Here is a 17,449-nt window from a genome sequence, read left to right on the forward strand (position 1 = left end):
TGGCATGTGCACAGCCTGATACAGCAGTGCTCTGTGCTACCACCTGAGGATCACACCAGACATCCTCTCTGAAAGGTCAGGTGCTCACACTTGATATTTACCCCAGCCCATGAGATTTTTTCTAATGTCATCTCATTAGAAGATTGAATCTCTTGCCTGCATCTGTTCTGGCTGCTCTGTTCTTTAGAGTGTGTGACTTCACATGGAGCTAAAACCAATGAGACTCAAGCAAGTGCTAAGCAAGCTGGGGCAACCCATGTCCCCCCCCACAGCAGGACGACATGACTGCAGCAAGCTAAAACTTCACATTTCATTTATTTGAGGCGCTACATCACCTCCTAGGCACTGAGCTACAGGGCACCTCTGTGCTACATAAGACATTGACTGGGTCTACAACGACACAGCACTCACTGCTACACACATGGCACAGACCTGGGGCTGGATGGGGCAGCATGGCCAGCAGCAGCCCTACCTCCGTGGCTCCCCATGCCAGCAGCCTTGGCCCTCCCTGGGCACCAGGATTTGCCTCTGGACTCCACTGCTGCGGGAGCCTGGAGGGGTTTCTGATGCATCGCAAGAAACCGTGGCTGCTATGGTACTTGGTATCATGGGATGGTGGCTTCCTGGAGCCGTGCACACCCTGTTCCCGTCTTCAGGCACTTGGTGCTCTGCTGGGGCTGCTCCCCAGGCTGTAGGGCCATTGTCACGGTGCATCGCGCAGGCACAGAGCCTCAACAGCACCGCTGGGGCCCTGGGCCACCCCACCGATGACGAAGAGCAGGTCAGGGGCTGGGCAACTGGAGCAGGAGCAGCGGCCAGTGGGCATGGGAGGCAGCAGCTCCCACCTCTTCCGTGTGAGGCTGAACCCTTCCACTGAGTCCAGCGGGCACGACTGGTTCCCTGCAAGAGATAGCATGGCTTCAGCCCTCTCTGTGCACCCTGGGCTCTGCTCTACTGAAGTAATTATGCAGGGGCTCAGCGAGATTAACAGCATCCACTGGGCAAGGCCTGCTGGCACCAATGCTGCACCATGGCTCTGTCCCTAGCTGGCACTGTGGCATCTCAGTGTCCCCAGAGCCCATGGAGCTGGGGTGCTGCAGCTGCCCTGGGCAGCCCTCCCTGCAGCTTTCCTGCTGCTGAGCAGTAGCGCTGACCTTTCCCCAGCTCTCCTGGGAGCAGGATGCAATGCTGCAGCTCTGCGCACACGGAGCCCAGGAAGGACAGGTTTTCATGCACCGAGAGCCCATTCCCCACCACTGCTGCGCCCCTCGGCATTACCAAGGCCACCCACAGCCACCACGCGTCCTCCCAGACAGCCAGCGATGAAGTCAGCTCTCTTCTCCCTCATGCGGATGGCGCGGCTGGGCTTGCTCCAGGCACCTGCCAGGGAGAAGCTGTCAGCATCACCATGGACCCCACAACACAGGTGGCATTCCTGCCCCGTCCGGGCCTCACCCTGAGCGGGGTCGAACATCTCCACGGTGTTAACGAAGTGGGGTCGGGAGTAGAAGTTGTGTGGCCCTGGCTGCTGCAGCCCCCCCAGGCTGAAGAAGAGGCTGTCAGCCATGGCGCAGGAGGCGAAGGCGCGGCGGCTGGGCACACTGGGGTAGCGCGTCCAGCTCTTTGTCTCCAGGTCAAAAGCCTCAAAGGCAGTGACGGGCAGCTTGCCCTGCCGGCCCCCTGCGTGAGGATGAGATGCTGGGGCTGGCGGCACCTGAGAGGCAGCCGGCACCACCAGCAATGCCCAGCAGAAGGGTCTGCATGGAGCAATCCCGGGATGTACCAGGGCCTTGGGGCAATGTGTCCATCTGGGCAGGCTTCTGAGATCGCCCACCTACCGAAGATGAAGATCTTGTTGCCCTGCAGGAAGGCAGAGGCCCCATAGCATGGTGTGGGCATGGAGGGCAGTGGCTGCCAGTGGTCCTTTGCCGGCTCATAGACGCGGACCAGCGCCTGCGGAGAGGTGTCCACTCCCATTCCCCCCAGCACATAGACAGCACCATCTGTGGAACCAGCAGGGGTGAGGTGCAGACAGCCAGCACAGCTGAGCAGTGCCCTGACCCCGCTCGGACCCTCACCCGCCCCATCCGCCCTGTGTGGAGCAGAGCACCGGGGCCACCAGCTCTAATTATTCCCGGCAGCACCATCTCCCTGGAGACACCATGGCAACGCTGCCATGCTGCCAAATCCTGCTCCGCTGCCGGCACCCCTGCCTGCACCTATCACAGCCCCACCGGCCCCTGCCCCAGGGTGATGCCACCACATTCCCAGCCCAGAGCAAATGCATGCATCCTCTATGGGACTCCTGCACAATGGCTGCGCTAAGGCTCAGAGGCAAAGTTTGGGCAGGACGTGTCACCTACCTCTCTGCACGGCCGCGATGCCCATGGAGGGCTGTGCCAGCGCTGCCTTCTTCTCCCACCTGCCCTCATCCACATGGTAGATCTCGACAGAGGCGAGAGGGCTTTGCGAGGCGTCCACACCGCCCACCACCAGGATCTGTTTGCCCACAGCAAGGGTGGCAGCACCAGCTCGCGGCGTGGGCAGCGGAGGGAGCACGGTCCAGCACTGGGCCTGGAGGTCAAGCACCTCGGCAGCTCCCAGGGCTCTCCCACTGCCCCCACAGCCGCCCAGCACGAAGAGCTGCCCGTCGTGGTGCGCCGCGCTGCAGTACACGCGCCGTGTGGGCATGGAGGGGAAGGAGACCCACGCAAAGGCACCCACACTTGACGCCGCCATGGGATGGCTCAGCCACCCTGGGGGTCCCCGGGCCCAAGCCCCACCGTGCCACCCATCCGGCCCACGGCAGCGGTGGGACTTGATTCAGCTGCTGTCCGACTCCTGCAAAGAGAGCAGTAGGGTCGGCACTGGGCACCAACTGCTACTCCAGATCCTGCGAGCCAGAGCCCCCGGTTTGGGGGCGACAGCACGCTGCTGCGCTCCCGGTGCACCACCCGCACCCTCTGGGGCTCCCACACCTGGAGGATCCCAGCAGCCATCCCGCACACCCGGCCATCTCACACCCCGGGGCTCTGGTGCCCAGCCCATTTCCGCAGGGCATCTGCTCCCTGGGCCTCTGCTCGTCCCCGTGGGGCATCCGCTCCCGAGGCTCCCGGCACATCTTCCGCACTCTCCGGTGTTCTCGCTCCCCTGGGCTCCCGGTGCACATCTCGGACTCCCGATGCTCCCGCTCCCCGCCTTCCCCGGGCTCTCTGTCCGCATCCCGCACCCCCGGAGCTGTCCCGCCCCGGAGCGGTCCCGCCGCTCGGTAGCGGGGCAGGCACCGCGCCGTCCTCACCTCGCCGCCCGTTCCGCCGCTCTCCGCTCCGCTCCGCGCCGCCGCTCAGCTCCGCTCCGCTCCGCGCCGGGCCCGCCCGCTGCCGGTGGAGGCGGTGCCGCGCCCGCCCGGCCCCCCCGGACCTGTTCCCGGGCCCCGTTCCCCGTGCCCCCAACGCCCCGCGCGGATCACCAGGTGGAGGCACGAGAGGGCGGGGGATGGAGCCCACCCGGAGCACCGGGGCTCGCCCGCAGGAGACCCCCGGGGTCGGTGCCGCTCGGCAGAGGCAAGTGCCTGCCGATGCCACGGTGCTCATCCCTTTGCTCCTCGCTTTGTCAAACTCTGAGCAAGTGAACACGGAGAGCAAGGCGCGTCCCCTGCCTGCACGGCCCGAATGAGGGCAGGAAGGGAACTCACACCAGAAACAAGGTAGAAAGATTTGCTTTTAAACCAGGCGGAAGTGGCACGGAACCAGCTCTTCTAGGGAGCACACCGTACCCACGGCACCAGCTCTGGGCTGGCCACCTCTGTGGGATGTGGGAGTGGGAATGGAGACAAACACTGACATGGCTGTGCGTGGCTGCAGGAGCAGAGGACACCGAGAGCTCCAGCCACAGTGCAGGAGCAGGCACAAGGCACAGCTCTGCCTGCAGAGGGGCTCCAGCTCCCTGCACTGCTGCCAAATAAGGGAAAGCAATTTTCTTAAGGGATGCCATCACACAAGCTCCCAGGATACTTGTGTTTGGGCCTGAAGGTTCTTGGTGGGGCAGAGCGGGCACATCGCATTTTGGAGAGGGGACAGCTCAAAGCAAAACCCACCCAGGACTTCACATGCAGCAGGAAGGAAGCAGGGGGACGTCCCCATTCTGAGCACCTTGGCCCCAGCCCAGCCTGCACGGTGGCATCACTGTCCATCACACTGCTGGCTCAGGGAGCCGCTCTCCATGTGGGCCAGGTAACTATCATAGTTCTCCTCACACCTCCTCACGCAGTGGAGGAAATAGTCCTCATTGGCGATGGCCTCCAGGAGGTTGGTCTGCACCAGGCAAACGTCATACAGCTCCGAGGTAGGAGCACACCTGGGGCTGCTGCTGCCTCGCTCTGAAAACACCTGTGGGAGAGAGCAGAGCACTGAAGCACTCACATCCTCCATGGACAGTAGTGCCAGGGCTGTGCCCGGCACAAGTACAAAAGCCTGGCAGTAGTGTACACATCCTGCTCTGCATCACAATCTTGCCCCCCTCAGCCAGGCGCTGTCAGCTAACTAAGCATCTCCTGCCAAGCGAGCTGGTGGCAGCAGGAAGGGGCTCCCATTTTCACTCTAGCAGTAGAAGATTAAGTTTCTCCAGAATTCCCTACCCTCCCATCCGGCCCCTTTGGATCAGAACCAGCTTGTCATAATGTGTGGCTGTGCCTCCCCTAAGGAAAGGGCTACATTGGGCTGCTGGAAGAAAAACTGTGCCATGATCAGCTGACCCCAGGAAAACCTCTGCCACCAGCTCTGCCATTGCTGCCCCAGCCTGTTGCCAGAACTGGTGCAGCCACATGGCACAGGAGGGATCAACAGCTTCACCATGCTTCTGCCTTAGGCCGCCTGATAACCTGTTTCCTTCCCAGCACAGCCATGCAGGGCTTCATCACTGTCACTGACACGGGGGATGGCCCTGCAAAGCTAGGGACACAGAAGAAGAAGACAGTGTCTAACCAACCCATCCAGGCTACAGAGCGATGTCCAACAGCAGCACTGAGCCCTGCTGACAAACTGCTCTGCTGCCATCCAAACCCGCACTGGGCCTGCTGCCAAGATAACTTGATCCCACCTGTCTGATCTGGTGCCAGGGGAACCCTGAGGTTATCTTCACAGCTGCCCTGAGACAAGCCAAGCAGCCCAACTGACCCAGCCGTGCTGGCTACAGATGGTGACAGGCAGAGCTCCTTGATCAGGGAAACAGCCCGAGGCCGAAGTGCAGCAAGTAGAGCTGCATGAGCCATGCTCTGGCTGCTCTAGACATGCAGAGAGCAGCTGCTGCAGAGAGACCTCAGGCTCTCAGCAGAGCCTTCTGCATTCATTCACCTCAATCAGCCCAGGCACAGAGCAAGCATTTCCTCTAACAGCTCTGCTCTGGGCAGTGACAACTCCTGTCACCAGCTACAAATCTGAGAGCGCTTGTGTAGAAGTGAATATCTGCAAACATCCCATCCTTCACCATGCTCCAGGTGCCCTGCAGACCACTGCAGGATTCTTCACATGCTGCCTCCTCCTGGATGGAACCCAGCCAGGGTTAAGACTCATCTGTGGAGCTGCAGCTCTTGTTTGAACATCGATAGTTTGTCCAGCATTTCAGTCTGCATAAGTGTTCCCATGCTTCACCACAAATGCTGCCCCTTAAATACAGTGCCACAAGAAGCTGCAGCCGCGCAGCAAGGCTGGCTGGCTGCCGTGCTGGCAGGGAGCAGGGATGACTCACCCCAGCGGAGCACAGGAGCTTGGCAGCATGCACAGGCGTTGAACGCCTGCTGTTCTGTGCTGACAGCCAATTCCAGCCTCCTCACAGGCAGCCCCAGTCACCTGGGGAGCAGCAACACCAGGACGAAGCCTTGGTCTCTCTCTGCATACTCATGCTGACACAAAGGGAACAAAAAGTGTCTGCCCTAAGCAGGGACGCCTCAGCTAGCACCAGGGGGTTCAGCCACCTACCTGGGGGTGGACAATGGTGTCGTCATCGTCCAGCCGGATGTTGTCGTCAATGAAGATGTGATGAATGCTGGGATCATGGGGGTCTATCCACAGGGGCTTCCCACCCTGGGAAGAGAACTGATTTCTGGCCCACCTGAAACAAAAGGTGGTGAAATGGATTGTCAGGGAAGGGACAGGGTGACAGCTTGCATGTAAGGGCAGTTGAGTCAGCACCAATTTACTCCTAAGAGCCAGGGAAATGGGACAGTAGGGAGAGACAGTCCTGTCTCTCTGCTTAATGTTACCTCCTGTGAAAGAGAAACATGTTGCAGCCAGGAGACAAATTAGAGGGTGTTTAGAGAAAAGCCAGATGTACACCAGGGGATGGAGACTCAACAAAAAATGCAAGAGTACCATCAGCCTGCCTACAGCAAAATGGGGAGCACAGAAGTTATTGGAGCCGCAGCAATGTGAAGGCATCAAAACTAGGAGCTATCTCAAACCAGGAGAATCACAGAGGAGGAGGAGAAAATGCCCAATCTGCTTTCTCAGTGCCCTACTTCTCACCAGTCAAAGTGGTCTTGGAAGCCTCCAATTCCCTCCAGAGAGCTGAAGTAATCGTACAGCTTTCTTCCATCCTCCCTGGTGGTGAGTCGCTCTGCTCCCCGTTTCAGCACAACCTCTCGCTTACTGCAGCGTATTTGGCCAGGAGTGAGGACCACAGGGAGCTGCAGTATTATTGAAAGCAAGAGATGAGAGGTTTCCAAAGCAAGCAGATTGTTTACTGCATTGTAACAGACAACAAACAGCAGGGTGGTAACTTCCCATGACAGTGTGGGAGGACAGCGCTAGGGAAAATATGAGATGTGGAACCCACACAACCCAAAAAGCTTTCCGTGTCCTGGGGAATGGAAATAGAGACCATCTAGCTACACCTTTCTATTCTTTCAGTGGCCAGTTGTGTCAGCTCTCTGAGAAACAACTGGAGTGACTTCCGATGGTTGGACTAGATGATCTTAGTGGTCTTTTCTAACCTCAATGATTCTATGATGCTTGCTACTAGCGCTCCTGCCCTGTCTCCTGGTGTGACCAGCTGTGGGCAGAGATCCTGTTGTGCTGTAGAGGCCGCTTCGTGCCCAGCTCAGCCACCCTGCCAGCAGACCCACCCCCCGCCAGCACACGGGGACGCACTCACCGCCAGGTCCTGCAGGGCAGGGAACTGGGGGTGCTGCCCTGCCAGGGCTGAGCGCAGGGCCAACAGCATGCGGGGCAAGTCGGTACCAAAGGTCCTAAAGACAATTGTGAAGTCCCTGCCGTCCCGGTGCAGGGCTTCCAGCAGGCGGAAGAAGGAGGGCAGGACAAAGTGGTAGTGCTTTCCGTGCCCATCCTGCACGGAGAGCTCCTGGTGGGGCTCACCCGGCCACTCCAGCAGCTGCAGGTTCTGTGCGTGGAGGCTGCTGAAGCGCTGGCCGGGGCCGGATTCAGTGAAGGCCTGGTTGCGGCCGTAGCGACAGTAGTAGCTGATGGCTCCGGGGCAGGGGGCTCGCAGCGAGGGGCGGTCACTCATCCACTGCCATTCACCTGCAAGAGAGAAAGATGCTCATTGGCTGCCCACCAGCCCCGCGCAGGTACGGCCCGGGTTCCCCAGCCCCTGTCCGGCCCTGGCTCCCCGATCCCGGCCCCAGCTGCAGCCCTGACCCCTTAGTCCCATCCCTGACCCCTGACCCCGGCCCCCAGCCCTCGGCCCTCGATCCCGGCGCTCACCGTCAGCCCCTTCCCGGCCCCAGGTGGCCGTGCTGAGGAAGACGTTCAGCGCCTCCCGCGGGCCCTGCCCCGACACCGCGTCCGCCGCCACCACCGTGTTGTTCAGGTCCACGTGCAGCACCAGCCTCCGCCGCCCCGCCCGCCCGCTCATGGCCCCGCTGTCGGCACCGGAACCGGCGACACGGGGCCGGTTGCCTGGAAACGGCGCCGCTTCCGCCCTCCGCAACCGCCCCCGCGGCGCCCCCTGCCGAACCCTCCCGGGGCCGCCGTTGCCGCGAACACCGCGCTCAGGGGTCGACGGGGGCGTGGCCGAGGGGGGGGCTCCGCGCGGTGGGCGTGGCCGACCCCCTGCTGTCAGCGCGATGGGCGTGGCCACGGACCGGAAGCGGAACTGAGCGGTGTTTCCGGCGCTCCGCGGGCGGCCATGTTGGAGCGGAGAGTGCGGCGCAGCGGCGGGTGCGGGTCTGGCGGCGGCCGGTAGGTTGGGGCCGGCGGTGCCCGAGTCCCGCGCTCCCGGGCGGGGGCACTGCCGAGCCGCCCCGGCGGGGAGCGCCTTCCGGGTGCTGGAGGCGGAGCCGCAGCTCTGCGGGCCCCGCCCCGGTCTCCGCCCCCTCCGGGTGCCGGGAGCCGGCTCGGGGCCGCACCCGCTGTCTGCACCAATCACCTCCCCGCAGCCCCCCGGGGAGAGCACCGATACTCGGCGGGGCTGCCCGCACCGGGCTCCTCCAGCCGGTTGGGCCGAGGGCGCACGGTCCCGGGTCCCGCCAGGCCGAGGGAGGATGTGAGGAACCGAGGGACGGGCCCGGGGAACGGGCATCGTCTCGCTACCGAAGGGAGGCAGCGCCGAGAGCCTGCCCGCCCTATGTGCACTCCGTGGGCGGCCCTGCAGAGCTCCCGGGGCACGGCCTGGCCTGGCCTTGCCCTGCTGACAGCTGCCCCTGGGCCCCTCGAGGCCTCTAGGCTTTGCCTCTGCTATCGCTCTGCTCCTGGGATAGCAGAGCACCTTGCTTGCAGGGCAGCCACATCAGCGGCTGTGGCCATTGGGCACTTTTGTTAGGACATGTCCCTGGGTAGGGAACCAAGTGAACAGCCTTGCTTTTGGGTGGGCCATCGTGCACACTGCGACTTGCACTGCACAAAGCAAGGCCGTGTGGATGGATGTTGAGATGTTCTGTCCATGTGGCAATGAACACTGGACTGCACACTGCTGTTGGACACCAAAATACCTGCCCAGGTGTCCTGGCTGCCCCTGGGCTCAGTGCAGCCTGAAGTTCTCAGAAGAAGATTATGAATTTTGCAGCCTGTTAAGAGTGTATTGTTAGTTGTGGTTCTCTGCTGGCTTCTCCCTCTCTACCAGGTCAGGATTAAACTCTCTGTCCTCGCTGGCTTCACAGTGCCTGCTGCTGCTTGGTCATTACGGAAATGGCAAACCTTGCTGCTGGGCGCTGGCACCAGCCTCAGCCCTGTCCGAGCGCTTCCCTCCTCGCCTGTGGGAGGTATCCTGGGTGTTGCAAAGTGACTGCATGATCCTCCTCCAAATCCCTCTTCTGCTGTGACGTCTGCAGAACACTTGACATGGATTAGTCTGTCATGTGGTGGCTCTTAGCCCCTCGCTGACCTGTGCTTCCCCTCCTCTGTCTACTTTTGGCTGATACTAAACTGCGGGTTTGTGTATTTTCCCTGTCTGCGGGAGCTGCCCAGCCCTGCGGTGCAGCTGCACTCTGGGAAGAACCCAGGCTATGAGCAGTTCCTCACTCTGCTGCCTCAAGTGCTCATTTTTCCAGCTCTCTTATCTGCATACTGCCCTCTGCTCTGGTGCCTCCCACACCTTCAGCATGTCCCTGAAAAAATTGTTCTCTGACTCCTCACTATTTTGAGAACAATGCTACGGATTTTTGCTTCCAGCTGAGGTGTTGGCTGGGCAGCCAGCTCAGTGCGAGAGTTTGAGTTCTCCTAGTCGCATCACAAAATCCCACCCTGCTCTTTGGTATCCATTTTTTTTGTTTTTGTTTTGTGAGCCAGAATTGGTGCTCTTGTTGCAGCTGCTTAGTGCCACTAAGTGAGATCTGAGTGTTGTACTTCTGACCGTTGTGCACATGGCCTGCTGATATCCGTTTCCTGCGTGGCACTCCACTTGAACTTCCCACTTCCTCACTTGGCAGCGAACGTCCTTGGATCGACAGCAGTTTGCTGGGACAGCAAGTTGTAGACTGTGGCTGAAACACAGGGACAGCAAGGAGTGGCATTGTGTTGCCCTGATGTTCAGCATCACTGAAGCGTGGCTGAAATAGCCTCCAGCTCTGCTGTCAGTGTTGCAGAAGGATGCTGCAGATTTGGAAAGGACTCAATCCTTTTTTGGGCAGAATCAGTTAGAAAGCTGAAAAATTGAATGTGACACAGGGTTAGCGTCGAGATGCTCGAGCTACTTAGTTCATCAGTGAGAGTGTCAACATGGCACGGTCCTGTTCTCAGTATGTACACAGGGAAAAGCTTAAATGAAAGGTTGCTTTACAGAGGAAAAATGAGATCTGGGTACCAGATTCTGGGTCGTATCAAACTCAAAGTGGAAAAAAGCTGTGGATGTCACTAAGTTAACTGCTGGAACTGTTCATCTTGGGATGGGTTGGATGGGATTGTCTGAAATCTTTGTTTAGATTGAGTGTATTTCTGTGAGATGTGTTTTAGTTTTACTGCAGAGATAAATCAGTGACGGAGTGTTTTTTGCTGCTAGCTGGAGTTGTGCACAGATTCCAACCTGATGCCTGTGAGTAGCAAAATTCTAGGCTTAATGGTTTCAGGTCCCCACTTAAAAATGTGAGATGATTTCAGTTGCTGCCAGCTAACTATCTTCTCTCTCCCTTTGAGGTGCCTAGAGTTGTTTTTCCAGTAATTTTGAAGCACCCGATTGCCTAATGCCATGAATATTGCAGTGAACAATGTGGAAGAAAAAGCTGTCCATTCCTGGTCAAGAATTTACTCTGCGGGACAAAAAGTGCTGGAGGAAGCCCTCCGAGTCTTCAACCCCATGTCCAAGGACCTTTCAGACACAGAAACCCAGCTGGTGGCCTTTATTCAGGGCCTCAAGGAAGAGGGCTTCCAGCCCACAATTCTGAGGAGCAAGGATGTGTATGGGTACAGCTCATGCACAGCAGACACACCTAGCCAAGCAAAAGGGAGCACACCGCACAGCTGCACTGCTGCCACCACCTCCAGCCCCCCTAAGACTCCAGCTAGAAGCACTGCAGCCATGGCAAGAGTGACTGCTTCACCCGCCAGCGTTTCTGTGAACTCTTCTAAAGTCTCCTCTCCGCCAGCCTCTAAAGGTAATTCCACAAATTTGCTGCTGAACTCCTTTAAGCAGACCAGGTCAGGCAAGTCCAAGGCCTCAGCAGTGGGCTTTCCTGCAAGCATGTATCCTGATGTGTATCCGGCGGTGAGGCTGTCTGTGGTTCTGGAAGCTCTGGTGCCACTGAAAACCCCAACATCCTGTTTGGAATCCAAGTACACACGAGGGCCTCTTGGGGTCTCACCCTCGGACCTTAAACTCCTCAAGGTTTCGAGCCAGACAAGGCAATTTTCTTCAGGCAAGACCACTAAAATAAGAGAAGGCAAGCGATGTAAGCGTGTGGTAAAGAAAGCACCGGATTCTGCCACCCTCGCTTTAAATCTTCTGAAGGGACTCAAGGGTGGAGTGCTGCAGGAGAGCAATGCTTGCAAAGCCTCAGGAGTCCTGAACGGAAGAATCACAGGCAGCTCCTCCCAAGGCTGCACCACAGCACCACAGTCCAAGGTCTTGAAAATCAAAGCTAAGGAAGCTCTGGTGGGGAGAGTGGAGTGGAAGGATAGCAGCACTTACCAGGAGACTGCTGGGAAGAAGAGGAAAAGAGTTGCAGAGGCGAGAGATGCACCACAGAGAAAGAAATCAAAATCCATTCCTGTCCAAAATAAGTCTCGACGGGCTCGGAGCACTTTGAACCTGCTGAAATTTTGGGCCATCAAGGTGGGCAACTCTTCTTCCGATGATGAAGTGAGAAGGAGAGCACAGAAGATTCTTAGAGTCAACCTGTCCCCTGTGATCCGAATTCAGCCCTTGTCCCACTCTCACAGCGTCCCCTGAGTTTCTTCACTTGGTCACTTTTTTGTAAGTAAATATGATCCTGGCACCAGAGCGTGGTGAAGTTTTAAGAGCAACTTTGGATTTCTGGTGTCTTGTGACTGTACATCGACTAACCTGCAGACAGAGCAGCCTGCTCCCGTGCTGCTTCTGGCTGCCCACCACCATGACTATGCAGAACTGGCTGCACAAGTACAAACCGTGTTTTGGAATACAGGCTGGTGCCTTTGGCCCACCGTGAGCCGAGCAGGTCAGAGCGCTCACTTTCTCTGATCTCTCTTTTAAATGTGGCAGGCTGTGCTCTCATTGCAGGGTCAGAACACAAGACTTTCTCATGACATGGATGCACTGTGATATTGCTCTTTTTCAAGCTGTACATTTACTGGTTTTATTTTGATCAAATTTTATAACTTTATTATCTATATATCCATATATGTGCATATAGCCCAGGAACTGCGGGAAGATGCACTTCCTCCATCCCTCCGGGATTGGGTTTGATAGCTTTTGTTCCCCCTTCCCATCAGCCAGTCTTTTGTTGAAGGTGCTAGGATTTCATTGTGTTTCAGTGTTGTGACAGTCTGTTCTGGGCGCTCTTGGGACAGCTCAGAAGCAGGCAGAGTTATAACCACTTGAAAATGCCAAGCAATTTGGAGAATTACCAGCTGATAGTTGGTACTATCGTACTTTTTTTATCATCAAGATCATACTTCTGGTGTTACCTCTGCCTAAAAGTAAGGGAGAGCTACCGGGCTGTTGCTTGCAAGTCTGCTGGATGTTTCTGGGTGCCTCCTCTATTCACTGTAGCAGAAGCTCTGAGCTCATTTAGGGGGTTTGCCTCCAAAGAGCGATTCTACTGGAGCCCGGTGTTGTTCCTCCCTCTTGTACCTCTGTTGCAAAGGTAGAAAATGAGCTATGACTGTTACAGCCTTAGGGCTGGAGTTGTTGATCAGAGTTGCTTAAAGTGCCCTGCCCACGCTGTAGCTGCTGTTGCTGGACATGTCAGGAGCAGGTTCTAGGTGTTGGTAGAGAAGACGTTCGCTGTGTTTGAATGTATTAGATAAAGCCCACCTGTCCCAGAGTTCAGAGGCATCTGTGAGCCTGAATCACAGCAGAAAAGATGAAGTGTTGAAGGGTATATACCAGCACTTAAGTGTGGAGAGTTCATGGGAATGTCTGTTAGTTTGTGGCGATGAAGCAGTAGGTGGGAGAATCAGTGTGTAGTGATGGATAGCAGCTTTGCCAACCTCTAGGATGGTGACAGAAGGTGTGTGGCAGGTCTGACAGCTCGGTGAAGGTTCTGCTGGTCCCTAGGAGCACCGCAAACCACTGCCAGTGGGCTGTGCTGCTGCCTGTGCTGGGGCAAGCTCGGGTCTGGAAGCTCAGCACCCGTAGGGACGGCACGTGGGGATGTACACACAACTGGTGATGGGATCTCAATGGGGCACGGCAGTCTGGGAGCTTGGGGAGAGGGAGTAGTGCCTGGCTGTTTGCAAGCCTGGCTGCGTGCCCTGCTGCGTTCAGGTCTCTGCAGCAGCGGGCTGGTAATCCACTCATTCTCTCACCAGCTCAAAATACTGATTGTCTGACCTCGTAATCTCTGGCGACATTGGTTGAAGGGATGAGCTCTGCTGGGAAGCCACAGCTTCTTACGTGTCAGCTCTTCTCTAGCACCTGTCTGGATTTCAGTGCTTAATAAAAGGCGTTGGTGTCTGATCCCCCGCTCAGAGAGCAAAACTGAGGCAGGGAGAGGAGAAAGGAGTTTCACTAGGGAGTGAGAGGGTGGAGGAGCTGGTGTCCTGGAGCACAGCTCGGGCTCAGCCTGCTCTCACCGTCAGGAGATGATGGCTGGCCCTGAATCACGCGCTCAGCTTCTGGGCAGTCTGACTGCACACAGCCGACCTGCTGTCAGAGATTATAACTTGCAGTGTTCAAGACTGACCTGTGAATGCCGCTGGTTGGCTGCAGAGCAGGAGGAATGTTTTCTCTTGTATTTTGAAATGCCCTGGCAGAGAGTTCCCTTTCCTGACATGATCCTGGATGAACAGGAACCCTCCATCACTGCTAACTGGCCAAAAATTACTTTGTCCCTTTTGTTCCCACCCCTTCAGACCTTTCTCATTCCCACGCTCTCAAATGCCAGGTCTCAAAGTCCTGTGCTGGAGTTTCTCGTTCTGGCAGTGTCCCAGGGAGGGCTCTGTGGTATCGCTGCTCTCGTGGCTCCTCTGTTCCCAGCCCCATATAAGGACACCGAGAGCTGTCCTGGAGCTTCTTTGTGCAGCACGAGATCTCCTAGCAGAGCGCTGCGGCTCCAGTGGGAAAAGCAGTTGCTTATCCACAGGGCTGAATTCAGGGGGGCATTGCTTTTCCTCCAGCGTCAGCAGGAAGCCAAGCACCTAAAGCCAGCTGTCTGATGCATCCCTCACCTTCCTTGTATTTCTTCCTCTGCTGCGCTGCTCTCTGCTTCCCCACTCTTCTGTCACCTCTTATTTCACGCTTTGAGTCTGTGCCAGCTGAGGGCTTGCCTTGTGCTGCACTGCACACCATGCAGAGCACACCACCCCTGCCCCACCTTTCCAGGCACTGAGCCGGGTAGAGACATTGTCTTGCCCAACATCCTTCCCCAGCCACCAGTGCGAGCTCTGCTCTGCTGGGAGTGCTTTGTGCTAGGACCGCATCACGGGATCCTGCGAGGGAAGAGAGCACCCTGTAACACTGTGCTCGGGGACCTGCAGGTGGTCAGTCCTGCCTCTGTCAGCGTTTCTGTGGCACGGAGCTCCAGGCCCTGAGCTTGCAGGGTCATGCTGGAGCTCTCGGGCTTGCATTGCGTTTGCTGAATTCACATAATTCACACCAGGTCTCTGCCATCCTGATGTCTCCTCTTCCCCATCACAGATGAGTTTGGAACTTGGCTGGAAGAACGGCAGCTCATTATTCACAGGGGGCCTTTGTGGCCTCTGGTGCCAATGTCAGCCAGTGCTGCCTGGCGGTTACTTCCTGGTGCACGCGGTGTTGGCCGGCGGGCTCCCCACAGCCCGTCTGTGCGTGGCTCTGCCGTCCTTCATCTCACATTGTACACACGGCTGCCTGGTGCTTCGGGAAGGGCGGGGGCTATCAAACCCCTTGGCCCTACCAGAGATCTCCAGAGGTCACTTCCACCCTGTGTGTTCTGTGGCAGCGATTGGATCGTATGCCTTCCAGGGACTTGCAGCAGTGCCGGCTGCGCGGCGTGTGGAAAATACACTGCCTGGAGTGCCCTGGTTTCTGCTGAGCATGCCGTATGCAGGTCGCTCAGACCTGCTTCTGTATTAGTCACTTTGAATTCATCCAAGTGCCTAACCTGGCCTGTGCTGTTCCTGGGCACCGTGACAGCCGAGAGCTGTGGAGACTCTCTAAGGAATGCTTTTACCACGTGGATTTCTGCCACTGTCACTTCTAGTAACAATTCAGGCAGCGGTCAAAGGGCTGTTCTTCAGACTGAGTTTGTGGAAATCATGTTTTCTTTTATTCAGCTGCCAAGAAGCAAGAGTTTATGCTTCGCTTCCGCCAGACAAGGTCTGTGAGCTTCCTGCATGCTTCAGATGTCTGTCACTGAGGTCCTTGGGGAGAGCAGCTTGTACAGTGGGGAGCAGACATCAGACACCAGGCTGAAATCACTGTGTTAATTGGTAGAAATGTTTTAAAGCTCATGTGCACTGTGATCAGATTTCACCTTCTGCCGCTGCTTTCAGCTGGAGAAGTTTCTCCTTGGCCTCTTCCCTGCAAGCCATGTAGAGTGGCACTGCTGCTTCCAAACTCTTTGCTTTCCCCCTGAGTGCCAGCTGCAGTAGTGTCCTTGTACAGAATTTCATAAGCACTTTTCTGCAAGATAAGGGATTATTTTGTTACTCCTGTTTTGTAGCCTGTCGGTGGTGTTTCAGCATGGAGAGGTGTGCTGGGGAGTCCTCAGAGCAGCACTGGGTTGGATGGGAATGGCCCTTTGCCTTGTCAGCTGGGCAGGCTGAGACCATCTGAGGACAGAGCTCCTGGGCTGTGCGTGAGGCAGTGCTCGTGGCTGTCAGCCATGGCTGAGCTTCTGTAGATGTGACATTCCTGCACTGTGCTGCCTGCAAAGCAGTAGTGCTGAGGCTGGACCCCTCGACTTGCTTCAGAAGGCAAAGGATCTCTGGGGCAGAAGCAGAAGCTGGGATCTGGGGAAACCAAAGGTGCCAGCAGTGCCTGACCAGCCAGCTTCTGCTTCTGCTGCCAGAAGAGATCTTCAGGGCAAGGGAGCCACGTCTGCAGTGTCCCCACAGCACTTCCTGGGCTCTGTTCTGTTCTGCACCCCCAGCTGCAGAGCCTCCACTTCCCAGCCAGCAGCACGATGCTGGGCACGGGAGCTGCGGGGTCTGCAGGACCCTGTGGGGGTGAGGCCAGCCCTGCTCCTGTCCTCCATGAGCTGCTGAGCTGTGGGGCCGTGAGGAAGGCACAGCTGCTTCCCGAGCTCCCCTGGTGCCTGCTGCCCTCTGGAAGTGCTGGCAGGGAGAGTGAGCATCTGAAATGACTTCCCCTGAGGGGATGATTAGGCCTTGCCCCTGGGGAGTCCCTTGAAGGCCTTATTATCCTCTGGGACTCTCTCCTTGTTGTCTTAATTAGCCCTTCTGGTTCCTGTAGCTACAGGCAGCCCCTGTGAGAGTCTGGTGATTCCCACAGACAGTGAGGCACGTGGTGCTGTTGTAAAAAAGTGGGTGCTGCAGAGCTACCCCTAAAACTTCCTGCAAAGCAGGGCTTTGGGAGTGTGCCCCCGTCCCCCATCGAGGCCTGGCACGGGATGAAGCCAGCCCTAGCATCTGTGTCGGGGAAGACGCAGTGTGTGGTGTAATGACATTCCCTCCTCATGGTTCCCAGTGCGGCATCGCTGGGAAATGTTACTCCTGGAGCAGGGCACAGCAGGGATGTGGGGGTGTGGCTCAGTGCTGCCTGGCCACAGGAGCTCCTTCTCCAAACATCACCTCTGAGAGAACCACCTCCACGGCATGGCACAGCGCAGCCACCCTGCTCCAGCCAGGACTGGTGCCACCAGCTCGGCCACCGACGGTCCCCAACATTCGGGAACCCCGAGTGACACTGGGAGCTGTGCTCAGGCTGCTGGTGCCGCTGCCTCGTCCCCACGGCTGGGCACGCAACAAACTTTTGTATGGTGAACTCACGACAACCGACCATCTTGTTCTTGAGTGAACTTTTTACTGTTTCATTTGTTTGTGTAGAATGTTTCTGAAGGTATATTTAATGTTTAATATGAGGCTGGGCTGCTCCACACTCAGTGTTGTATATTTTGGAATGGCATTGTTTAGTGAAAAGACAGCATTAGTATTATTCCACTCTTAGGAGGGAACAGGACAAAAAACAGACTGTCTTTTTTCTTAAATGAAATGAACTTTTGTTATGAAGTCCTAGCAGGTGTCCAGCCCTTCAGTAAAATGGTGCTCAGAACCACCCGGCGTGTCCGGCTTTTCTTTGGTCCCTGCCAGCCGGTGCTGCAGCTCCGAGCCCACGGGGTGGCTGTGCTCTGCCTGGCAGCGTGCCGCTGCTGCTCTGTTCCACTTACGCACACCCGTGCACCCCAGTGAGCTGCGGGGTC

The 17,449-nt window shown here is 57.3% G+C and overlaps 3 protein-coding genes across 6 annotated transcripts; 1 reads left to right on the top strand and 2 right to left on the bottom strand.

Annotated features, from left to right (window-relative positions):
- On the bottom strand, positions 297–3,379 carry KLHDC8B (kelch domain containing 8B). The gene is made up of 6 exons (XM_021409762.1): positions 3,299–3,379; positions 2,364–2,841; positions 1,839–2,003; positions 1,456–1,680; positions 1,279–1,380; positions 297–900 (listed from the first exon to the last, which is right to left on the bottom strand). The coding sequence occupies exons 2-6, from the start codon at positions 2,737–2,739 to the stop codon at positions 704–706; spliced, it is 1,065 nt and encodes a 354-aa protein (XP_021265437.1). The 5' UTR covers positions 2,740–2,841; positions 3,299–3,379; the 3' UTR covers positions 297–703.
- Positions 3,703–8,535, bottom strand: LOC110404895. Its single transcript, XM_021409671.1, has 5 exons — positions 7,719–8,535; positions 7,150–7,535; positions 6,522–6,682; positions 5,976–6,108; positions 3,703–4,388 (listed from the first exon to the last, which is right to left on the bottom strand). The coding sequence occupies exons 1-5, from the start codon at positions 8,533–8,535 to the stop codon at positions 4,182–4,184; spliced, it is 1,704 nt and encodes a 567-aa protein (XP_021265346.1). The 3' UTR covers positions 3,703–4,181.
- On the top strand, positions 8,096–17,304 carry CCDC71 (coiled-coil domain containing 71). Of its 4 annotated transcripts, none has more exons than XM_021409758.1 (2): positions 8,096–8,195; positions 10,584–17,304. In XM_021409758.1, the coding sequence occupies exon 2, from the start codon at positions 10,636–10,638 to the stop codon at positions 11,833–11,835; it is 1,200 nt and encodes a 399-aa protein (XP_021265433.1). In that variant the 5' UTR covers positions 8,096–8,195; positions 10,584–10,635; the 3' UTR covers positions 11,836–17,304. The 4 variants fall into 4 exon arrangements, with proteins under 4 accessions (XP_021265433.1, XP_021265435.1, XP_021265436.1 ...); XM_021409760.1 differs by having other exon boundaries at positions 8,117–8,195; positions 10,592–17,304; XM_021409761.1 differs by lacking the exon at positions 8,096–8,195 and adding an exon at positions 8,217–10,482 and having other exon boundaries at positions 10,592–17,304.

This window comes from Numida meleagris, chromosome 11 (assembly GCF_002078875.1).
Source record: "Numida meleagris isolate 19003 breed g44 Domestic line chromosome 11, NumMel1.0, whole genome shotgun sequence".
Lineage (NCBI taxonomy): Eukaryota > Metazoa > Chordata > Aves > Galliformes > Numididae > Numida > Numida meleagris.